Here is a 24,808-nt window from a genome sequence, read left to right as displayed (position 1 = left end):
GCGGTTATTTTATGTCAGCAGTTTAGATATAAATAGTGCATAGCAGAATGAAGCTCAGAGCCTTTCTTGGTAATCAGTTCAGCACAACATCAAGCAGGGGAATGAGCCACGCAGTCCCCCACCAGATAACCAGGGTTGCAAGGAAGTTCTGAAGATGAAATGTTTGGTTGGGAAAAAATTAAAGACAAACTTTTTAGTAAATTTAGTACTTTGAGTTACTTGTGAAAAAGTAGAAAGCCTATAAAAAATGCCACTATGATGATCTACCTTTTCCAAAGATTTAAACTGGCCTGGTCCTGTATTTCCATCTGCCTTTGCTGTAAACACATTGTTCCTGGCTACCACCAAAGGGTGCTGTTTGGAGATGGGAGAACTGCAGTGCGTTAAGTTGAATAAGCAATCAGTCCACCAGGACCAGGTTTTTCATAGCAGTTTATACTCAGAGCCAGGAGACTGCAAGCAAATGGAAACAGGACATTTCTTCAGGATCCCATCATCCTGGCATTTTCTTAGCCGCTGCTGGAACAAGGGCACACACATATTTGTATATATATTAGTAAAAGTGCATTTATACTTGAAATTAAGTGCAAGGTTACTTATAAAGGTTTAATAAATTTCCCATTATTTAGCTCTATAGTTTGAGTGCCAGGGAAGAAAGGTTAGATTGGGTTGCTAACCTGTCAGTCACCTCACACACAGTGGCTAATTTATTAAAGGAGCTGAGAATCTTCACTCATTAAAGATAGAGATATGTAAAGATTCCCTTTAAGTATCCAATCACGTGAAAAGCAAATTCCTGTTGATCTATTTCATCTGCACATGATTGGGTATTAAAAGTGAACACTGCTACAATTTGAGTGGAGATTCTCTACACCTTTAGTAAATCAGCCTCACTGACTCTTAGCTCCTGAGATTGCCTCAGAGTATCATAGTTGTTTTCAATCCCCTTCAATTATATAGTACAAATGTACTTTGCTGCCCAATACTATTACGCATTTTTAGGAGTTGAGAGACAGAGAGGGCTCGTTTACACCATCAGCAACTGAACAATGGCAATCACCACTAGGGCACATGGGGAACAAAAGTAAATAGTGCGCCCCAGCAGACCTCACTCAGCACACTAGCTCACATGGTAAAACTCAGCATTTTAGCGTGCGGGTTAGTGTGATCGAGCCCTGAGTGAGGTCAGCAACTGTCAGACTTCAGGAGTGTCAGGCTCAGACAAACTAAATAAAGCTAAATAAGGGGGCATATACAGTACATATATTTTGTAACTAAAGCTGCAAAATTCTAATAATTTAAAGTACAATTGAAGTGTTATAACTTTTTATCTCTTTATGATCCTGTACACCCTGATGTTATGATTTTCCATTGAATATGCCTTGATATGCCTTAAATCAGCCTTTCTCAGTCAGGGTGCCGTGCCACTCTGGGGTGCCTTCTGGCTTCCCCAGGGGTACCTTGAAATCTTCACACAGCGTTGTGCCTTTTCATGGTTCAGACGAGCCAACCACCAGCACAAATAAGATGCATTATTGTTAATAATTAAGGTTCTTGAATGCATTTTTAAGAGTTTAGTGTCTGATTAGTTTTTAAATGCAAGCTTTGTTAGCAAAAAAAATGTTTAACATGATTTTCATATACTATTGATTTTTCTACCCAATCATATTTCCAGACCTTTTTTTTTTATACATATATATATGAATCAAATTTTGCAAATTCTGTGTATTTGTAACTGAAATGAAATTCTCTTTTACATGTTTGATGCTCCAGCCTTTTCTTGCTTAGTCTGGATAAATGTTCTTTCCAATGTACGCTGTAATTGCCAAGACAGGAAACAGTGCTACATTGTACTGGGTTTGTGCATTATTCTGGATGAGTGGGTTACTATTGGCTGTGTTAATTGTCTTTTACTGGAAAAGTTTTGTGTGAGGATAGAGAACGTAGTTGGAATGCAGCCTGTGACATGGCATTTACATTTTGTTGACAGAACGAAAATGAAGAAAATAACAGCAAGAACATTCAGAGTTTACTGTGCACGCCTATTAAGAATGGAAAGAAGAATAAAGTTATAGGTATTTATTCCATGTCTGCATTTTTTTTTGTCAAACTAGCAACAAAAAGTCTTAAACTCTTAAATCTTGAAAATTATTTAAAGGAAACAGCCAAAAAAAAAGAAATTATTAATGCTACCCACCAATCCAATCCATGCATCTGCCCAGTTTAAAATCCCAGTATTATTAGGCATGGGGTGAGCATGTGACAGTCCCTCTGTCCTTCCATAATGCAGTCCTTGGGGGCCACATGGCCAATCAACAAAACTGAGCATTAAGCAGGTATTGCGGGGGAGGGGGAGGCAATATACAGTATGTCAGCCAGGGAACTCACATTGTCAGAAGGTTTTAGCAATGGCAGCCCCCATATTTCTCTAATGACAGGTTTCTTTTAAATAGGCTCTTTGATGTTATCTAAAAGTTATCCATAGAAAAAAAATTATATTGAATACAAATGTAGAACTAGATCAATTGTTGCCAAAGTCATGTTGTCAATGTCTGAGTTTTAATCATCTTCCTTTTATGTTTTTGTTTTATATATGGCAGCTAAAGGTTTTATTATGCCGGAATACATTTTAAAAGAAGCATACACTTTCTGTATTGTCTTCACATGGCTATTTTCTGGCATGTAACTCTGCATTTTCTGGCATGCAAGTCTGCTCTTAAAACCTAAACATTTACTATAATATAATACTGTCCTTCTGCACAAATACTATCTCATGACCAAATAGCTTAAAGCAGGGGTAGCAAACCTCTGACCCTCCAGCTGTGGTGGAACTACAAATCCCATGAGGCATTGCAAGATTCTCACAGCCACAGACATGACTCCCGAAGAGAGATGCATCATGGGATTTGTAGTTTCACCACAGCTGGAGGGCCGGAGGTTTGCTACCCCTGGTTTAAAGGCTTTGGAGGAAATGATGTATGTCAGTTTAATCGTTAACTTCTAGTCAAGTACGGGACACAAAATGTACACAGAAAAACAAGCATACATAGCAATAGTTAAAACTTAAAAAGTACATTCAAGTACCTTAACTATTAACCAAAAAAAATCTTATTTGTACATCACTCAGCTGTAGATCCTCAAATAATCTCTGCTCCAAGCTCACTCCTGTGATAGACTACAATCTTAATACAAATTGGTAAACTAAACATGATATTGTAGTCCATCATAGGGAACAAAAGTAGCCACCCTCTAAAAGGAAGGACAGTGTCAACACCAATTCAGAGGTGATTTGATGATCTACAACTGAGTGATACACTAATAAGATACAGTTAGAGGAGTTTATAAAAATTGGAGCAGACAAAATCTGGAGCAGCTGTGCATGGTAGCCTGAGCAAAATGAAGCGAGAAGCTGCTTGGTTGCCATAGGCAACTGCTCCAAATTTTGTCTGTTCCAGTTTTGATAAATCTCCCCAAGTATTGTTAATAGTTAAGGTACTTGAATGCATTTTTAAAATTTAACTTCTGAGTACAAGAGTCTCATGCACTGTGATGCACTGTGATGACCTAGGCTAGGGTATAAACTGGTAATTAAAGTGTAGCTACACCTAAAAACAATTGCATTTTATTTATTTTTGTATTTTACATGACTGAAATTGCATTAGTAATTGTAGTAGAAGAGTGTAGTGGTGGAGGGAGGGTGCCATGAACTGTATAAGAAGCCAGTTCAGAATTCATCAGCCATTTACCTTTTAATGAGAGGGATTTGGACTAATGTAGCTTTTTTTGTAAGACCATGTAAAGGGCAATAATAAAGGTACAACATGCAGTAATACATGCCAACCAATAAGCCTTTAACATTTCCTTGGTTCAAAGTTGTCAGTACAATAAAACATTATTGCTGATTGGTTGCTTTGGTTTAGTGGGTTTAATGTAAGTATGCAAGTGGCTTCTTTATTTGGCTGGAAAGTGCTGATGTAAAGGAGACATGTCGTGAGAGAAATACATAGGCTATCATTGCTGACTAATAAGGATAGTTGCTTGGCTGTCATGCTGGTGCTATGACTTCAGTACTTAGAGTCACTGACCTAAAACCAGTGAAGAGGCAAGGAAATCTGACTTTTCTCTTGCTTTCAAGTTTGAGACTTAAGTTCAAGCACAGCCAAACATGTGACAAAAATGTATTATTAATATTACAAGCAGATTTTACAGCATGTGTATACACTAGTTTAATTAACCAATAAGACATAATTGACACCTTTCAGGTACACAGACATAAATGATCACTTTTTCCTTTAGTTCTGAAGCAACATTCTTGAATGTAGTAATGTCTCTGCTGGTGTATTTATCACAGGAGTTTGCCAACTTGTAAACAAGGTAGAAGAAAACGCTGGCAAAATCAAGACCTTCAACAGAAATGATGAGCAATTTTTGGAAGCCTTTGCAATTTTCTGTGGCTTGGGGATACAGAACACCCAGATGTATGAAGTTGTGGAGAGAGCAATGGCCAAACAAATGGTGACATTAGAGGTGAGTCCACAATAAAAGGATTGTTCTTGGCAGACTGTTACAATGCTGACATCTTGTTCAAGCATTAAATAATTATTGTCAAACACAAGCTTTTCGATACCCTCCTTAAGGATTTGTACTCCTCTGGCGCTGCTCTATACAAAGTTGGCTTAAGTTTATGTTCCAGACACCCATCTGTGTTTGTCTAAAAACTGCATTCTCTACTGCCTGATATTAAACTTCCTAAGAATACACTTCTTGACTCAGAACACACTGCAAAGAATTGTTAAAGGATGGATCAGAATTCAAAACATTACAGGAATGGCAATGGATTAATTAGATCACATTTATAAATACTGGAAAACAAAGGGCAGAAGCACATACTGATTATTCAGAATGTATATTTCTCTGACCTGGCTTCAGTCAATAAAAATGTATTGGATACCATACATTAGAAAACATTTATGGTATCCAATAATTTGCTTTTTATTTTGTATTATTAAATATGTTGTAAAGTAGGTAACAATGGTGAGTAGATTATACATTTTTGTCATAGGGTAGATTTACTAAAGTAGTAAACACTGTTGTCTACTTAGAAAATGTAATGTTCATTTAGGTGAACAGCCTCTACTCCTTTAGTAAATCAACTCCACATTTTTTGTTTTCTGTTGTGCTGTTTTAAAAACACCACTTTTTGTATGGCAGATTCTTTCATATCATGCATCTGCTGCTGAAGAGGAAACAATGGAGCTGCAGGTAACAGCGGTAAAAAACATTTTCTTTCTCTATTAGAATAATACATTATTATACATTGTGTATAGTAAATGTTTTAATATTACTGACAGTTTTATTAGTGCATTGTTTGAGATCTATTTATATTAGTTTGTATCCCACAAACAAGTTTATAATCTGTGTCTCTACAACACCCCAATTACAATTTGGATGGAAGCCCTATAGCCTATTGGTATGTTTTGGGGTTGTGAAAGGGAGCTAGGGCAAGGAGTCAAGGGAGAACATACAGACCCCATGCATCAAGCAGAGTAAAAGCAGCTTAATTCAGAATATGGTAGCCCCCCTGTCACATATCTAATTCAGGCATTTACTAGCAAATATGCAGGTGGGAACAACCTAATTAAACCATCGGAATAACATATATGTATATTGTTTGTTTTTCAGCACAGTCACTTGTCTTGAGCTAATGAGATGATTAATAAAGTAACTGCTCTTAGTCTTCGCTCATGCGGGTAGTGTTTGAGGCATTTAGCATGTAGCATTTAGGATTGTTTAAAAGAAGCAAAGAACGATGTGCAAAGTATACTAAACTTTTAACACTGTTAGCAATAACATGTCATTGTTCTGAATTCTCCAAATTGACAACCAGTCAGTGAGGGCTTCCCCATTTTGCAAATCATCATTTATCTTTGCATGGGTTTATTAAAGAAGGCTTACTTTGACTAAAGTTCATATGTTGTCTGTCTACAATGGAAAATGCATAAATCTGTTCCTTTGTCATTGTAAGTGTACAGATGCAAGCTTTCTCAAATGGCAAGACTAGAAATGAAAGCATTTGGTAGTTTATCTGTCTTCTGCAGTAAGGTACCGCCAGACTTTGGAGGAAGTCTGTGAAGTCTGGCCGTTTATGGTCAGATCAGGGTACATGCCTGATTAAAACCCTGAACACAGTGTCTAATAAGGGATGAATCATTCCTCTGACTATTGCTTTTCTGTACACAACTGCCTTTTTTGCAACAGACCAGCAAAGGAGAAAAAGGAAACCTGAAAATAACCCTAAAGCTAGCCATACACTAGTAGATTTCCGAACGAACGATTATACGAAAGATCTTTCTTTACCACTCGTAAAGACTTGAAGTCTATAGGGCCAAAAACATCCCATTCTGCTTCAGAAGTAGTAGTAGTACATTTTTGAGTTTTAGGCATCAAGCTACAGGCACTTGAGTGAACATATGTGAACAGCCACAATTTAAAAGCATGGGATGTTGGTCATTGTGCATTTTGGAGCTTTGAGCTTCATGTTACAAAATGCTCAGGTATGAATCAGTTAACATTCCACCTGGTGGCTGGATAGAAGACTTCTTAACATTAATATCCAGTACTTTCTATTTGCTTGACTAAAAAATATACAGAAAATATTTTTTTTGTCATGACCATAATAAACAAATTATGTACAATGGACACTATAAATTATCTTTAAAGTGAACCTGAGAGAATAGAATTATTGGATCTGGAGTTGGATTTTAAATGTGCAGGCAACCGGGGCAAAAATCCTAATCCTGGTTTTACTACCTATTAGGTATTTGCCCTGGAACAAGCATGCAGCCATCAAAATGTAAAAAAATGTAACTCTTGTCATGCATTAAATTACTCAAGGTCCACAACTCATTAGGGTGTTAAATCAGGATCACAATGACAGCCCAGAAGCCTTTACCTTTAAAAAAAAAAAAGTAAGCAAAGTTCCCTTTAAATATGCACCTGGGCACACATTCATGGACACAATAATGCTAAATACCTTAATTTCTACCAAAGCATATCGATTGTAACATATGCATTCTTCGGAAGCCGATTAATCGATTATTGAAAAAGTTGACAACTTTTTCAATAATCGATTATAATCGATTATGTCGATTAGTTGTTGCAGCCCTATCGGTAACTATTTTTTAATGTAGTAATTATAAGGCATATAAGGCTAAGCAGCTTTTAGTTAGACAGCTGGTATTGTCCTGGGGCAAATATAAACATTTCATTAGCAACAAGATTCCATGAACCACATAGAGGACACCATATGGGATTTTACATGCAGATAGTTGCTGTTGTTATTTAACTCTTGAAGCAGGAACAAGGAGTGATAGCAGTCACAGCACTTAGATTATTTAGTCATTATTATTCTAATGTTCCTATAAAAGCAGTGCTAGAAGAGTTGTGGGCAGTGTGTTACAGGTACAAGCAGCTATTGGGCCTCATTTACTATTTCATGGAAATCCTAGTTGTGCTGCTCATAGCAACTACATTTCTCCGTGGCTGAAGGAAACATTGAGAACTATTAATATATTTTATTATTGTTATAATACAGGATTTATATAGCGCCAACATTTTGAGCAGCACTTTACAAAATGGGGGGAGACAATACAGTTACAATACAATTTCAATATATGAGGGTTAAGAGGGCCCTGTTCATGAAAACCTTACTAGTAGGAGGGTCAAGTAATAAGAGAGAAGAAAATGCAGTGATGTACTAAACTCTGTGAGAATGATGAGTTCCGACGAGAGGTTTCAAACAACCATATTTAAGAGGTTGCGGAGAACATAGCTGTCCCCTTGCAGAAGCGGTCACACTCAATGCTGGGTGGGGTGAGTCATATGATCCTATGCATTACGGCCTAGAAATGCTATTATATTTATAGTTAAAGGCCTTGAAGTCCCCAAAAATTAGAATGAAGTGGCAGCAGATGTGCTTGGAAACTAATTCCTCATTAAGTTGATGTTTATTAACCACAGAATCATTTAAGCAATGTTTGATGATTTTGTTCATTAAAAACACTCAGGAATATTCTCTTAAATTCCATTGAATAATTGTTAAATGTGAGATCGTATAGATGCTGCATGACTTCATTACAGTATAATTTGTTTTAATTTACAGTTTTACAATTCAACTATTAGCAGAAATAATACAGTGTTGTATATTGTTTGCTATGGATTTTGACATCAGTAGCAGAAGCTCCTGGTTAACTTCCTATTCCCTCTTGCATATAGATCACCTATATTATTTGTGATGTGCCTTTAGCTAATTGATGTTTCTTGTCTTGCAAAGGGAGCTGTCGTGCCATCTGCACAATCACTTAAATTAACGGACTTCTACTTCAGTGACTTTGATCTCTCTGACATAGAAACCACATTAGCCACAAGTCGAATGTTCACAGACCTCAACCTTGTGCAGACCTTCCAAATGAAATACGAGGTAGGAACACTGTGAAAAGCATACTGAACCGAACTAATTTTGGACTAGTTAAATGATTTTTAATTGCAGCGGTCTGTTTATTCTGGACTCTATGGCTTAGCAATGACTTAACTGAGGAAACACTTCCTGAGCCAACTATGGAACACCCTGTGTGTTCATGTGAAATAATATCTTTGTTTGTGAGATTTTTATTATGCTATAATTTCATTACAATTTGTGAACTATAAACAGAGTGAAGTGGGGTTCCCAATAACACTGGATCGATGCCTGGTGACAGTTTACTGTTGATTCTAGTGTTTTTTTGGACTACAGTTAGCGTCTGTTTGGGCCAGGCAGATACTTAAAACCTTATTAGAGCAATTGTAGATATATACAGGCGTTAGAGATGGAAAGGCAGCCTGCACCCCTGCAGAAACCCCTAACAGCATACTTAAATCCTTATTAGAGCAATTGTAGATATATACAGACTTTAGAGATGGAAAGGCAGCCTGCACCCCTGCAGAAACCCCTAACATCATACTTAAATCCTTATTAGAGCAATTGTAGATATATACAGACTTTAGAGATGGAAAGGCAGCCTGCACCCCTGCAGAAACCCCTAACATCATACTCACTTGGGTAAAGGGGCCCATCCAAAGGAGCACCATGAATGAACAGGAATTGTAGGCCCACATTGTACAGGCAGTCTGGTCCATGTACATTTTAATGCAACAAAAAGCAAGGCTTTATTAACTCGATATATGATGATACAGCAGGCACTGGAGAGCATACCCATCTGGCATGCAGGGGGAAATATATACCATAACTGAATTAAAAGAGGACGACAAAAATATGTACCTTTTTGTTGCAATAATGAAGTGCCAAAGTAATAGTTAAAGAAAAAGTCTTGATTTTTAAGCTTTTTAAAGGAGAACTATGGGGTTATGGCTTTTCCCCATAGTTCTCCTTAGGAGAAACTAGCGTCCTCCCGTCACCCTAGGCTCAGTATACCGCAAGCTGTAGCTCGCGGTATACTGAGACGCCCCAGTATACCGCGAGCTGCTGCGGCCTTATAATGTTCATTGACTGTTATGCTCTACCATTTTATTTACAGACTCTCTGTAGATGGATTTTAAGTGTGAAGAAAAACTATAGGAAGAATGTAGCCTACCACAACTGGAGACATGCCTTTAATACAGCACAATGTATGTTTGCTGCACTGAAGACTGGCAAGATTCAGGTACTGAACTCAAATTGCATTAAACAGTACAGAAGATGCTTTTAATTGCAAAAAATAGCTGCCATCTTTTACACCAACATATTGCTTTAGAGTTGGGAATACAAGCATAGATTGAAAATAATACAGAACACAGCTTATTACACTTGTGTGTTTATGAGAGACACAGTACACTAATCCTACTATTAGAACAGCATATCTGACTATACTTACTTACAGCACAGAAAATGTAATGAGCAGCCCAGCCAAAACTGATATTTTGATGAGCTAACTTCTTGCTTCTAATATGTCTTGGATCAGTGGTGATCAACTTTCTGGCTATGGGGCAGGGCGTCCCGATGCTGGGTGACACCCCCCTTGTGATGCCACTGCTATAGGGGGCCTCTGGATATAGGGGGTTCTGATAGCATCAAAGAGCCAAACGCAATATTCAGTGAAGGTAATAATACAAAAAACTCTCAGAAACTGCAGACATGCAACAGGAGATGGTCAGGGACTGCAGACATGCTACAGGAGATGTCAGGGACTACAAACATGCTACAGTAGATGGTCAGGGACTGCAGACATGTAACAGGAGATGTCAGGGCTGAAGACTTGCAACATGAGATGGTAGGGAAAACGATTAACCTATTCAAAAAGATATACCAAAAGCATGGAAGCGACATCAAGTTAGCCATTGTACTGATGCGGCAAGGAAATGGTGATGTATTTAAATGGTATATTTGTCTGTACTAATGTTACTGTGTCTATCTGATGAAGGGGTCCTGCGCCACCCTGAAACTGCAGACATGCTACAGGATGTGTCAGGGACTGCAGACATGCTACAGGAGATGTCAGGGACTGCAGACATGCTAAAGGATGTGTCAGGGACTGCAGACAGGCTACAGGAGATGTCAGGGACTGCAGACATGTCACAGGATGTGTCAGGGACTGCAGACGTGCTGCAGGAGATGGCCAGAGATTGGGAACATGCTATAGCATATGTTGGAGTCTGTGGACATGCTTCAGGAGACACATTACATGAGACTGATAGAGATCACTGCTATACCAGCCCCCATATAAATCAATACTTCCACATTTTTGCCCCTACAACCTACTTAGGAACTACTTGTGCCATAGCAAGATCCATTATAAGGAAAGGACAGCGCAGAAAAGTGAAACACATTACCAAAGTATTTTATTACTAGAAGCCAGTCTAAAGAATATTTTTCCTTCACTGGTCTGAGTAAGCACCTAGGTAAGATAAGCACAGGCTGTTGTGTTCAGGGGCTCAGAGAGGCGTGTCAAAGGGCCACATGCAGCCCCCAGACCACAAATTGGGTACCAAGGTCTTGGATACTTTAACAGCCACATTTCCAAACCATAATTCCTGACACTGTTTCTGTTCTTCACGGAATTTGGGTGTTCCTGTCCAAATGCACATGCTCCAGCAACTCCTTGCACAATATAAAATAAAACGTCCAGCAGAGAGAGTATAGGAACCTCCTCTATACAATGACCTGCAGGAGGTGTGTAGATCCCTGAACTGAACTGCAGATATTTCTAGTAGCATATTGCTAGGTGGTTTATCTGACAATAGCTGAAATATCATGTTTTAGCAGATTTAGAAAAAACTGAAGTGTACAAAGGTTTGTGTTTATTAAAGAATCATTAAGTGTATTATTAACAGCAACTAGTGTGAGTATCTGAATCTCACCTGATATGAGCCTTTTTATCCCCTGTACAACAGACAGTCAGTTATTCTGCAGTGCTCTTGTGCTTAAAAACAGAAACATGCTAACAGGAGGAGAGAATTGAGTGACAGAGAGATGTACTCATCAGTCTGCTGCTTCTTAACCAAGAACTACAGGTGAAACTCGAATAATTAGAATATCGTGCAAAGTTCATTTATTTCACTAATGCAACTTAAAAGGTGAAACTAATATATGAGATAGACTCACTACATGCAAAGCAAGATAATTCAAGCCGTGATTTGTCATAATTGTGATGATTATGGCTTACAGCTCATGAAAACCCCAAGAACCCCAAATCCACAACCTCAAAAAAGTAGATTATTACATGCAATCAATAAAACAAGGATTGTACATAGAACAATATCGGACCTCTGAAAAGTACAAGCATGCATATGTACTTAGTACTTGGTTTGGGCCCCTTTTGCAGCACTTACTGCAATTACTTTTGCACGATATTCTAATTATTCGAGTTTCACCTGTAGTTGTATTTCTTAACTGCAGTATAGAAAGGTCAGGCCTGCAGGCTGGCTGTGTTGTGTGGCAGAGCTGTGTAAATTTCACAAATGAATGGACAGAAATACAAATCCTTTGACAGGTAAAATAACTCTAATATCTATACTTTATTTGTGCATTTAGCTAGGGCTGTAACAACTAATCGATAATGAGAATCAGTGTCAACAATTCTCATTATCGATTTGCTGATTCTAATTAGTTGATTCAGTGCCCAAACGCTCAGCCGACCGACCCCTCGCTGCCACCGCCTCAGCTCTGCTTAGCCACTGCCGCGTCCTCAACTCTTTGTAGCCATTCTCAATCCCCTCGCTGCCGCTCTCCTCCCCGCTGCAGTCTGTGTCTTAAATTTCTGTGAGTGAGAGATAGAGAGATACCAGAGAGGGGGCGGGTCAGGACACGGCGCTGCTCAATGATCAGAGAGCCTCGAAGGCAGTGGGTGTGTGCAATAGCCAATCTGCTATTGTAATTTTAAATAGCCAATAGCAGGCTGGTTATTGCACCCGCCCACTGCCTGCTGTCAATCAGCAGAGGAAGACCTGAAGGAGAACTTGCTCCTTTAGGTCCCTCCTCTGCTGGCTGGCAGCGGGCGGGGGGGAAAAGCCACCCGCCGTTACACCGAGGCCTGGCTGCTTAATCTTGTGGTACCGGTACAGCTCAATGTGAGAGCAAAACAGCGCTGAACGCAGAGGTCTAGAATAGATTACTCAAGTGAGATATGATGTATCCAAAAGTAGCTGTTTCTTCAAGTAGCTGTTTCTTCAACTACACCATGGATACAGGGCCGTCTTTATTACTGATTGGACCCTGGGCAAACATTTGCTTGGGCCCCCCCCCCCCCCCCCCCATGTAATAGCAATGAGGTTAAAAGAAAAAAAAGTTTACAAAAAAAAGGTAAATAAAATAAATTTAAAAATACACAAAAATAATGTAAAAAAATTGTCCCCCGCCCCCCACAAAAGCGTGCATACGAACAGAAACACAAGTTGGATGCACCTCTGTACAAAAATGACGATTGCGCTACACATGTCAGGTATTGTCACGTGCACCAGAGTGAGAGCAATAATTCCCAGGCCAATATTCATGGCTAACTCAAAACTGATGACCGGACTTTTATAAAGAAAAGCTTGGTTATTTTATTATATTGGCTTGGAGTTTTTCAATTCAGATTATTTTAAATCCATGAAACTAATTTAAATGTCTAATATAATACATACAAATATTTTTTTTTAAATTACAAAAGGTGGGAAGAAAATAATTTTGGGTTTCAGCCTGACAAATTCTGCTGCAGGAGATTTCAATGCCACCCCAAACACGCATTCCCACCCACAGTGCGATCGTCTGCATTGGAACGCACGGTACTTCAATGCCCTGTGTTCCAGTGTGGTGCGATTGCAAAAAATTGTGCATGCATAAAATAAATAAATTAAATTAAATAAAACAAATTTTTGTTTGAAAAAATTCATTTATGTATTTTATTTTAAATAGAAGATGGTATATACATTTTTTTAATCCAATTAATGGAAAAACAAATCGGTCAACTAACCGATTATGAAAATAATCATTAGTTGCAGCCCTACATTTAGCTGTTTGCCTGGAATTCAGCTTTGTAGGCAAAATGTGTTCACTGATTCAAAGGCTTCTGTGTAGCACCAGGAAGTAGTCTTTTCATCCCACAATCCTCCTCACCACTGCTTTAATTTCTCCTCTGAAGGAAGGTGAACACAATAAATTATTTTCTCTCAGTCCAAATGCGACAGAACAAAACCTGACTCTGACCACTTCTTAATTGTGTGTCTGTTTAGAGTGAAATGTTGCTGCTTCTGCAGCAATAAACCTGTCTCAGAACTTTGCAAACTGTCACACTTGGCTGCCCAGGAATACAGGCTCATGGGTCCTTAAACCTGTGGCATGAGACCTCTGAAGGATAGGCCTGATTTGTGACTAATTATGTTGCTAATTTGCTTGATAAATGTCCCCCAGTGTGTTCTCCAAGAAACCATCTGAAGCTTGTTGTGTCATATTTCACATTATCTTCACTATTAGATCACTTTCCAATTCTGAGATCAAGAAGTGCTTCAGTTATTTTGCACTTGTACATATTACATTTTTGTCTCCATGATTAAGCCCTAAACGGGTGAAACGCGTTAGAGGGGAGGCTTCTAGGTGGGGAGTCTCAGCGTGCTGACAGTTCTTAGCCCTATGGATTAAACGTTACTGTTGTTGGTGGACTGTGGCTTCTTCTCTTCAGTTACAAAAATGTTATGCTTCCATTGATCTATCAGGAAGGAATATTTGTGACATATTTGTTTTTTTAACACTCATTTACAAATAATTTTGTTCAAGGTATTTATTGTCATTAATTCCCTTAGAGTAAACTATCTGATCTGGAGATTTTGGCTTTGATGATTGCCACATTGAGCCATGATTTGGATCACAGAGGGGTCAATAACTCCTTTATACAGAGGTAAGAGCATGCTTTATGAAAAGTACTAATGTACTAGTATAAGAGCCATTTTGCCTAGATGATCAGTGTGAATTTATAAAACAATACAGTGGGTCGTCAACACACTTTCAAGCTAGCCAAACCCCCCTCTCCTAACTAATCTGTTTAAACTACACAGGTTAAAAACAGAGGTTTTAGTTATACATATGTACATACATCCAGAAACCACACGGCCGCATCAAGGCACCTCTGATGTTTGAGAGTTTCAAATAGATGAGAAAGGCTGCCATTGTTTTTAATTTTTTTGTGAATTTGTACTAACCATTGAACGGCTCACTTAGGTAATCTCCTGCATTGGTATTTTATGTTAGGTAGCCAATTCTTTTCACCAAATATAAACAAGTCAACAAGGCTACAAAAAAGAACTGACAGTTATTGTACTCTAAAAGTCCTATGTTTCTATGAGTGTTATTCACAAAGCTGCCGAAGGATCTAGCTGTAGCTTCGGCTGATCCTTTGGCTAGCTTCGGCCCCAGGACCCCTTCGGTTCAGTAGAACCAAAGGACTACTGTAGGGCTATTCACTATAGCCCGTACAGCTCCCAAAGTTGGCTCAGTCAAGCTGAAGGCATAGGCTTCGGCTCGACTGAGCCAAGGTGAAAGCCCAAGCTGGCCGATCAGCCGGCCGAAAGCCTGCTACTAACAGCTGGGCAGAGCCAGCCGTCATCTCACGGCTGGCTCCGGCCACTTGCAGAGACAGATCAGCGTCCCCTGGTTACCAGGTAACCAGGGATGCTAATCTGTCATTACGATGAGAGCTTAGCAGAGCCGGTGGTGATATGAAAGCTGCCTCTGCTGAGCGCTCATCCTAATGACAGAACAGCAACCACTGGTTACTAGGTAACCAGGGGACGCTGTTTTGTCATTAGGATGAGAGCCTCGCAGAGCCGGCTTTCATATCACCGCCGACTCTGACAAGCTCTCATTGTAATGACACCTGTCCCGGCCAATAGAAAACAGTTGGGCGGAGCTAGCTCTCACTGATAGCTGCCCAATCGTTTTCTATTTTTTTCTACTTTTTTTAACTGTTTTTCTATTCTGCTCAGTACCACAGAGGTACCGAGCAGAATAGCCGAGTCGAATGTCGCTCAGCGTCATTCGGCTATTCACTCACTGCTGTTCGGCCCCTATGAGAATAGGCCGAACAGCAGCGAGTAGTCTGCCGGAGGTTCGGCCCAGCCGATCTAGATGTTGGATCGGCTGAGCCAAACTCCTTCTGCACTTCGGGTCGGCCGAACAGGCTGAGCATGTTCAGCCGACCCGAAGCAATGTACGGCTGAAATCAGCTGTACAAGCATGAAGTGAATAGCCGAACAGCGTTCGACTCACTTCACTTTGGGCCGGTTATTCATACGGCTGCCTTTGGCAGCTTTGTGAATAACCCCCTATGTGTTATTGAACATAGAAAAGGGTAGATTGGTTCATGCCCAAATTCACAAATTAGAGCAACATTTAAAGGGCTGGAGGAGGCAAATTTACTTGTCATGGTTAGCTATGACTTCAGTAATTGGACCAAGCAAATTCCATAGAACAATCCCTGTAAGTAAGAGTAGGATTACTCAACCAAATCTATGACAACCACTGCAAAATAATTGCAAACCATAAAACTGCCTCAAAGTCAAATAAAAAGTTACAGGCTTTTGTGGCTTGGATTTGACTTTACTATGTGGTTCCAGACATCTGTCAGTGGAAGAGGAGATCACATGTGTGGTAGTCATTTGGTGCGTAATACAAGCTCCTCTATAGTCATTATGGCTGCATGGAAAGGAGGAGATGCTGTGCCATTTGTGAAGAGGAACAGAGCTGGGAGGAATTTTTGGCATAACGATGAAATACCACAATGGTTTCCGATCTTAATTTAAAATGCAGGAACTAAAGTCACATGTGGCTGGAAAGTTTTCTTACCATTAGGACATGAGTACTGGAGACATTTTTATGTCCCTCATAAATAACAAACGAGGCATCGATATAGGACCAAATGCAAATCGTATTGTGAAATGAAGGTCTGCTTTTCAGGTTTAAAAATGGATAAGTTAGGGGACTGAACTTCATTTGTGCCAAATGTTATGACATTGTGCTATGTGCATCAACTTATGGCAATCTGGATGTCGCAACACTTCTTAAAACTCAACCTTTCAAAAACTGAGCTCTTGATATTTCCTCCTGCCCGTGCACCTTCCCCCAACTTTTCCCTTGAGATTGTTAACACAACTATCCAGCCCTCCCCCCATGCCAAGGTCCTAGGTGTCATCCTTGACTCGGACCTCACCTTTCTCCCCCACATCCAATCACTATCCAAATCATGCCGCCTCCACCTTCGTAACATCTCCAAAATACGCTCCTTCCTCACCAAAGATACCACAAAATTGCTCATCCACTCCCTTGTTATCTCTCGTCTTGACTATTGCAACTCCCTCCTCATTGGCCTACCTCTACACAGGCTATCCCCCCTTCAGTCTATCATGAATGCAGCTGCTAGGCTCATCCACCTAACCAACCGCTCAGTGTCTGCAACCCCCCTCTGTCAATCCCTACACTGGCTTCCTATAGCCCAAAGGATAAAATTCAAAATATTAACAACCGCGTACAAAGCCATCCACAACTCTGGCCCCGGCTATATCTCCAACCTGGTCTCAAAGTATTACCCTAACCGTCCCCTCCGCTCTTCACAAGACCTCCTGCTTTCCAGCTCCGTCATCAACTCCTCCCATGCTCGCCTCCAGGACTTCACTAGAGTGTCTCCCATTCTATGGAACTCTCTACCCCAACCTGTCCGTCTATCTCCCACACTGACTGCCTTTAGGCGATCCCTTAAGACTCATCTCTTCAGGGAAGCCTATCCCACCTCAACCTAACCACTGAACAATCACTTTCTCAAACAATCATCCCCGCACAGCTACCTCCTCATGTATCACTTGCCCCTCCCTTTTAGATTGTAAGCCCTCACGGGCAGGGCCCTCCTTACCATCTTGTCTTAAATTGTATTGTGACTGTAATGTCTACCTTATATTGTAAAGCGCTGTGCAAACTATTGGCGCTATATAAATCCTGTATTATAATAATAATAATAATAACTTGTCATCATTTTGATGCTTGAGCAGTAGCAGCTACAATTTTAAACTACATGTAAACCCATATACTAAAATCTTATATAAACTTTAACAATAAAGGTGATTTCTGAGGGCATTTTTTATTTTTTTCACAACTTGCAGCTTTCATTAAAATAAAACATTGTGATCCTGCCATGAAGGTTCTTGTGCAGGCACTTCCTGTTATAAGGTAACAACGCTCTGTTCCTGTGTCCCAGTTGAGCTCTTGCATTGTCATGCTGTCACACAGGATTCTGGTGGAGACTACAAGTGGCTGAAGCAGCCATTACAAAAGCATGGTCCATTTTTGCCACCATCAGGAAACCCAACCTAACAAATAACATCCAGCCATCAATGAAATCTCATTGCATGTAGAGACGGGAACTGGCAGCAAGGAGGTCAGCAGCAGTAAGATGTAGCATTCAAAATATATATAGATATATCTATATATATTTAACTTACAGTAAACATGGTACAGTAAACTCCCCGTTATCCAGCATCCATTGGGATTGGTGGATTCCGGGTAAATGTGGTTTCTGGTTGCTTGAGAGTTACTATTAAAAATAGGTCTAACTAATGCTATACCTCATACTATACCATAACATAAACTCTGTATTGACTTCCTATTAATATTGAAATACAGTAATTAAAAGCAAATAAGACAAATAGACACACTTAACTTAATGTCATTGATTGTGGATGAACCAATATTCAATTCCTTCATTAGCCCCGTACGATTCTCACCTTTCCCAAGCCTCCTGCATATTTGCATCTTCTGCTTGAGGGTAAGCACTATGCGTTTACGCTTACTTGGGACCTGGTTTGCCATACTGTACTTGGGGCGGTGTGACAACACAAAATTTCAATACAGTTCAGTACTGTAAAACAGGTGCTTTAATACGGGTGCTGTAATACAGGTGCTGCAATATGGGTGCTGTAATACAGGTGCTGTAATATGGGTGCTGTAATAGTGCTGCAATATGGGTGCTGTAATACAGGTGCTGTAATATGGGTGCTGTAATACAGGTGCTGTAATAGTACCGTAATACAGGTGCTGTAATAGTACCGTAATACAGGTGCTGTAATAGTACCGTAATACAGGTGCTGTACTACAGGTGCTGTACTACAGGTGCTGTAATAGTGTTGTAATATGGGTGCTGTAATACAGGTGCTGTTATAGTGCTGTAATAGTGATGTAATACAGGTGCTGTGATAGTACTGTGATACAGGTGGTGTAATAGTGTTGTAATACAGGTGCTGTAATATGGGTGCTGTAATGCAGGTGCTCTAATAGTGCTGTATTACAGGTGCTGTAATACTGTACTGTAGATCCCAGCTGACCAGAGCAATAGAGTAAACAGAGGTGTGTGCTTACTTAGGTTCCGGTGTGCCCAGGGGCTGCCTGACAGCTGGACTGGGGATCTGTACTGTACCATATGCCATCCTCTGCACGCAGTACTAGGAGTGATCACCAGGGGGCACATGCAGCGCTTGACCACAATGGTAAAGAAACGCAAATGATTGATTCCCCATTTACGTCAAATTTTCACAACTGCTGCAACACTTAAGTCACTTATGTCAGATCTGCGACAGTCCTCTGCATCTGAAATTATACACAGAACAGTCGCAATGTTAAGAAGTCTGCCTGAGGACTTCTTAAAGTAGTGCAATTTAGTGCCGGCTGTGTTATCCTGTCATAGAAGTCTTCTCACTGCTTCTTTAACCCCTTCCTGCGGAAAACAGCTCTACATACCCTTCTCATTTCTGTCTAAACTTTGACTTCCCATCCATAATGCTTCCATGTCAGTGACTGGTATGTGAAAGGGTTAAAGAGTTTTTTTTGTAGTTCGGAGAAGCTGTGAACACATCAAGAAGAGATATTGCCGCCGCCATTTGCTTCTTGCTGTTGTAACAGTTACGGAGACTGGATAAAGAGCTCATTCATAGATCCAAGGATACAAAGTAGAAGAATCTTCCCTGTTTGCAATGTCCTCTGATCTGTGGGATACACTTCTGTGACCTTCAGCCAGCTTCTGTGTTTTGCTTGTTGTCCCCACAAGTACCTGTGGGGAATTTTGTGACATTTTTCTAGATGGCAAAGAAGAAGATCCCAAAAGGGGATCTCATAAAGATGTCACCAACAGGTTGGTAGATCATAACCACACAGGTGAGCACTGGTGATGTACTCTCCTCCCTCAAATATAGGCCTGCAGATTTTTTTCACTAAACATTGCTTCCCAAATTAGATTTTCTTATTCACAAATAATTTAAATAAAACTAATTGACCATGTTCAAGTAATACAATAGAACAAACTTAGAAATTACTTTTAGTTTTGTGATTTTTTTTCTTTTGTTTTCTCCAAATGTTAATTATGTTGTGGATGTATTATAGATTTCAGGTTAGTATGAATCTTTGTAGGGGTGAGGTGACCCCTAGTGGTGTATAAGTAAATGGTATCACAGTCCAATTTCTAAGAAGGATTCGTCAGGTTCAGGAGAAATGGCTTTTAAATTTTTCTCTTCAACCAGAACCCCAGACAAAATTATAGATTTTAATTATGAGCTGCTCATAAATGCCCAACGTTACTCTTATAGCTGCTATCATTCAACAAATACACAGTTCAACACTCTTACCCCATGAAAGAATGGCAATGATTCTCGCCCATCAGATAGGTGACTCTAGGGGGAGAAAATGCTGATGCTCTGCTTTTTTGGAGTCACTTCTCCTCCCTGAGCCTGTGATTGGACATTGATGGAGGAACAACACATTAATTAGGTCATCTCTCTGTTCTTCCCTCCTATATGCATGCTCTCAGCATAATAGCCTGTGTTGACGGTTTAGGGACATTTTCGTCCAATATCCGTAAGGTTGATGGGCAGTGTTCAACCACAAATGCTGTACAAACGTTTGACTTTTGACTAACCCGCAGGTTAGAAAACTTCGGTCAATCGTACGATTTTCGCAAGGTTGGCGGCGTTTCCGTACGTCAAAATTCGTACGATTGACACTGCACATGCGCAGACGGAAATATGTGCGCATATTTATTTATTTTTTGCCGCAATTCGTCCAGGTGCTTTCTTTTAATTACCGCTGATTCAATCTTGCGATAATCGGGGCAGGATGGGGGCGCCGTACGAAAATCGTATGATGGTTTGATCATCGGACGAAAAGTGTCGTCCAAAGATCGCAAGGTGTATGGGCAGCTTTACACCTCCTGCACTTGAATTCACAACTTGACATTGCTTTTCAAATGTCATCTGCTGCACCACCTGCTGGTGAATTCTTTCATTGCTGTACATGTATAAAGTGCAGTGATTATGTATTGAAATCATTTAATTTTATTGTTAGATAAGCCACCATTCATAGCAAACAGTAGTGAGACCGGCATCTTCTGGTTGCCTACAAAACATGGAGCTGATGTCCTCTCTGTATTACTATAAGGAGGGTTTCCAGTCAAACCGTTTTTTTCATTTATGGACAATTTTAATGGTTTAGGTATCTTTTATTCTAAATTCTAAAAGTAAACATTTAATAAAGGGTGTACACATAACATTAGTTTTGCAGAGGACTCTGGGTTTTAGTAAGTAAGAGCACAACAGTAGCTGATTGAAACACCATATGGGGTCATTCAGAGCAGGGAGGAGATGTTGGTATGTTTCCTATTTCTAGGGGAGTTTTGATATGGTGACATCAATAACTTCATTCATGGCTGAGTGACATGACTGAGTTGGAACTAGTATACAGTCTAAGAGTCAAGGCACAAAAGCTTCCAGCTGATACTTCCCATGTATATTTTGCTTAAGATTTACACCAGACACTGCCACATCTAGTTAGGAAGTGTGTCCAAAAACTAGCATAGTCTACTAGCTAACACCACTCAAGTCAGACTTCCTATCTGATGATGTAGACAAATGACTGCAAGTTAAGATCTGATGACAGGAATAGTATAATCATATCATTTTAAAATGCAGATGGTACCAAAATAAGTAGGCAATGTTCTAATTAAAAAAAATCTTAAATACCATTTAGGGGCATATTATATTGTTCATAATGTGTTCTTTTAAAGGAAAATTTTTATCAAAAACATGTGGTTGTGATCAGCTGTGTGGGCTGTATGTCAGGCAACCTTGTGACTGGCGTGGTAAAAAGACGAAACAGATCATAATTACTGTATTTTTCCTAAAAGGATCCTTGTGAAGTGTTTTACTAAATAGTTGGATTCTCCTTAATGATTTATTAAGGTAATTTTGATAAAAGTTTACATAATATTGCACAACTAACAGCAATGCCAACAACAAAACAAGCACCAAAAAGAAATTCGAAGGGAAGAGGGAGCAGACACCGGTGTATCAGATGTACAGTGTCTGAATGAGAGGTGTATAAACATGATTTCAAATCCTGAAGACATTATAAAGTTTCTTTCAATAAAAGACATAGGGTGGAATGAACACATACTGTATGCCGGAGAAACCAATGAAGAGAGCAGTATGACTCAGTGAGAGCCGAGAGTATGGAACAGATCACAGTAACACATTACAAAGAGGATTCTGCTATTGTGTGGGGAGAGCAGGTCCACAACTCCAGACCTTTTCAAAGTTAGCAAAGTTACCTCTATTTTCATATGTTAAAGTATAACACGGAAGCATAGAGTTAATTTGACGCTTCCGCATATCAAGAGACAAAGGGTGCAGGGTTTTCCAAGTGAGGACGATACATTTTTTTGCATAGAAGAATAGGCTTCTCAAAAACTTTTTGCAATGAGAGTGATGGGACTTTTCCAAAAAGGTCCAGAAGGCATACCGCTGGCAAGGGGATACCGCGAGAGTGACAAATAAATGACACAATTCTGTGCCAGAAATTAAAAATGGTATTATATAAAATGGTATTATATACCCAAACAGTGTGGAAGAAGTTTGCTACATCCTGGCAACCTTTAAAACAGGACTGTTGAGAGCACAGTCCAAGTGTATATAATTTTGTTGGAATACAGTACATTTAGTAAAACAATTGAAGCTGATAAATTAAATCTGCCCCTACACTGTAATATTTTCTTTGTTCAACCTGCGCCCTGAAGGTAGAAAATATAACAGATTTCTCCATCAACGATTACGAGCGTATATGGAGGAATCTCCAGCTGTCTTGATTGTATGCTGACGGTGGCCAGCAGCCACTGTCAGAATACATGAGCAGAGTGGGCAGCAGACTGCCGACTTTGTTCATTTTTTTTTAAATTCTTTATTTATAAACAAAGAGGCGGGATACAGAGAATATACACAAAGTATCTGGGCCACATGGCCGCACTTCGATCCAAGGCAAAAAAAAAACAACCTGACGATTAATGTAATGACACAGAACCATGGGAACATCTTAAACCATATCATCTCAAACAATATCAGAGAATATAAAGTAAATATTGAGCATAACAAAAACAATACGATTCAGGTTGGACTCTCTCCATCCCATCCCCTCAAAATGGCATTTTGTGGTTATAAAACAGGGAGACAACAGTGCTCTGTGGCATACCGCAGGGTCCAGCCCACTACCGTGGAGGGCCAGTACCAAGTCGGTCTATTCTACAGGACGCACATTAATTAAACAAACAAAACAACATAACATAGAGTAGAAAAAGGGTAAGAAACATAAACACACTAGGAGGGGTAGGGGGAAATTCCAGGTGGTGGTCAACTCCAGGACATCCGGCACGGATTACTCCAATCCCCGTCCTGAAAAGGCAACAGCAGGTCAGCCGGGACTCGCTCCATCTCTATCCTCCGGGTCTGCACATAGTAGCAAAGTCAGCTGAGTCCCTGAACAGGTACCACGCGCTCCAAGTAGTTACGAATCTGGCCTGGCTCCCGTTTAAGAAGGAGGTCAAATCTTCCATTAGCTTAATCTCCTCCACTCGGCTGACCCACATCTCGACAGATGGCCGTGTGGCTTGCTTCCACAATGCCGGAATACAAGCCCTTGCCGCATTCAGCAAGTGGATCAGCAAGGAACGTCGGTAGTTTTTATGTGAGAGTGGAGCCAAGTGGAGGAGATACACCGAGGGAGTGAACGGAAGTGTGAGGTCTGTGATTTTGCCGATCAGTGTGGCGATCTTGGACCAGAAAGGTCTGACTTTTGAGCAGGACCAGAAAATATGTAGCAGGGATCCCGGCTCTTCCCCACAACGCCAACAAAGATCAGATACAGAGGGGTACATCACATGGAGGGTCGTAGGGACTCTGTACCATCTGGTCAAAAGCTTATAACCTGCTTCTTGGTACTTGTTCGACACTGAGGATCTGAGGGCAAAACATATCATACGGTCCATCTGTCGGGGGCTCAGATCCACTCCTAGATCAGTGGCCCATTGTCGAACAAAGTACGGTTGGGGCAAGTCTGGGGGATTGCGGAGGCCGACTTTGTTAATTTGAAGATTTTCCAACCGCCTCCTTCGATCAGTTGATCAAGGGATGCCAGCCGACAAGGTGTCGCCAGCGCCCCCCACGGTGCGAATTCGCTTAGTGTATGGCCACCTTAAGATTAGGGTTGAGTAGGGTTGTCTACCCTGCTGAGGGAAGGGGCATTGGCACCCAGAACCTCATGTACACATTCATGGTAATGACCTGTACTGTCTATTATGCGAGCAATAATGTGGGAGTGTATTCAGGTATGGCAAGATATGTTAAAAGTTGTCACCGAATTCAAAATATATAGTTTAAATTTAGGACAAAACTATTTTTAGTAATAATCATGTATTAGTACATACAGATACTCCTCACTTAACAACCTACCTGTTTAACAACCGCTTGGACTTGCAAACAGCTCTCCGACCAGTTGGAATTGTACACTTGGGTCAAGCTCATCTAACATAACCCTTTCTCAGTCTGTCTCGTTCCTGCAGTTGGTCGGTCGGTCAGTCAGTATTCACTACTGTACTGTACATTGGTATTTGCAGTATGCAAACCTAAGTCATGTTCTGTATATTAGAGCTGATTTCCTCTGTTCCTCACTAAGTGACCAATTCGCATAACAACATAGTCGTAGGAAGGGAACTCGGTCGTTAAGTGAGGAGTGTCTGCATACTATAAAAGTCAGGAAAGGAATACAGACAGTGAACAAGTGTCCCATTACATCCTTACACTTGTGATCAATAGGAGAGGGAGGTACCTCATTAGATAGGGTTCAGTGGGAGATGGACCCCTTAGACTGCTGGTTAATGGGAGGAAGACCTTTTACATTGGTGATCGGTTGAGAAGTAGGAAAAGCACCCTCTTACACTGGTCAGCA

At 40.2% G+C, this 24,808-nt stretch overlaps 1 protein-coding gene across 3 annotated transcripts in view; it reads left to right on the top strand.

Moving 5' to 3' along the window:
• The window catches only part of PDE5A (phosphodiesterase 5A), a 122,063-nt gene that overhangs the window by 79,582 nt on the left and 17,673 nt on the right, over positions 1 to 24,808 (top strand). For 2 of the 3 annotated variants that reach the window (XM_018560214.1, XM_018560216.1), the window contains exons 9-14: positions 1,991 to 2,075; positions 4,352 to 4,527; positions 5,212 to 5,271; positions 8,333 to 8,479; positions 9,573 to 9,698; positions 14,311 to 14,405. In XM_018560214.1, the coding sequence (XP_018415716.1) occupies positions 1,991 to 2,075; positions 4,352 to 4,527; positions 5,212 to 5,271; positions 8,333 to 8,479; positions 9,573 to 9,698; positions 14,311 to 14,405 (689 nt within the window). The remainder of the gene's footprint in view (positions 1 to 1,990; positions 2,076 to 4,351; positions 4,528 to 5,211; positions 5,272 to 8,332; positions 8,480 to 9,572; positions 9,699 to 14,310; positions 14,406 to 24,808) is intronic. The other variant, XM_018560215.1, reaches the window with a different exon arrangement.

The sequence above is a fragment of the Nanorana parkeri genome, unplaced genomic scaffold, assembly GCF_000935625.1.
Source record: "Nanorana parkeri isolate BGI_ZX_2015 unplaced genomic scaffold, ASM93562v1 scaffold440, whole genome shotgun sequence".
NCBI classification, from domain to species: Eukaryota; Metazoa; Chordata; class Amphibia; order Anura; family Dicroglossidae; genus Nanorana; species Nanorana parkeri.
The sequence above is the reverse complement of the archived record's forward strand: the minus strand, read 5'-3'. Positions and strand labels throughout refer to the sequence as shown.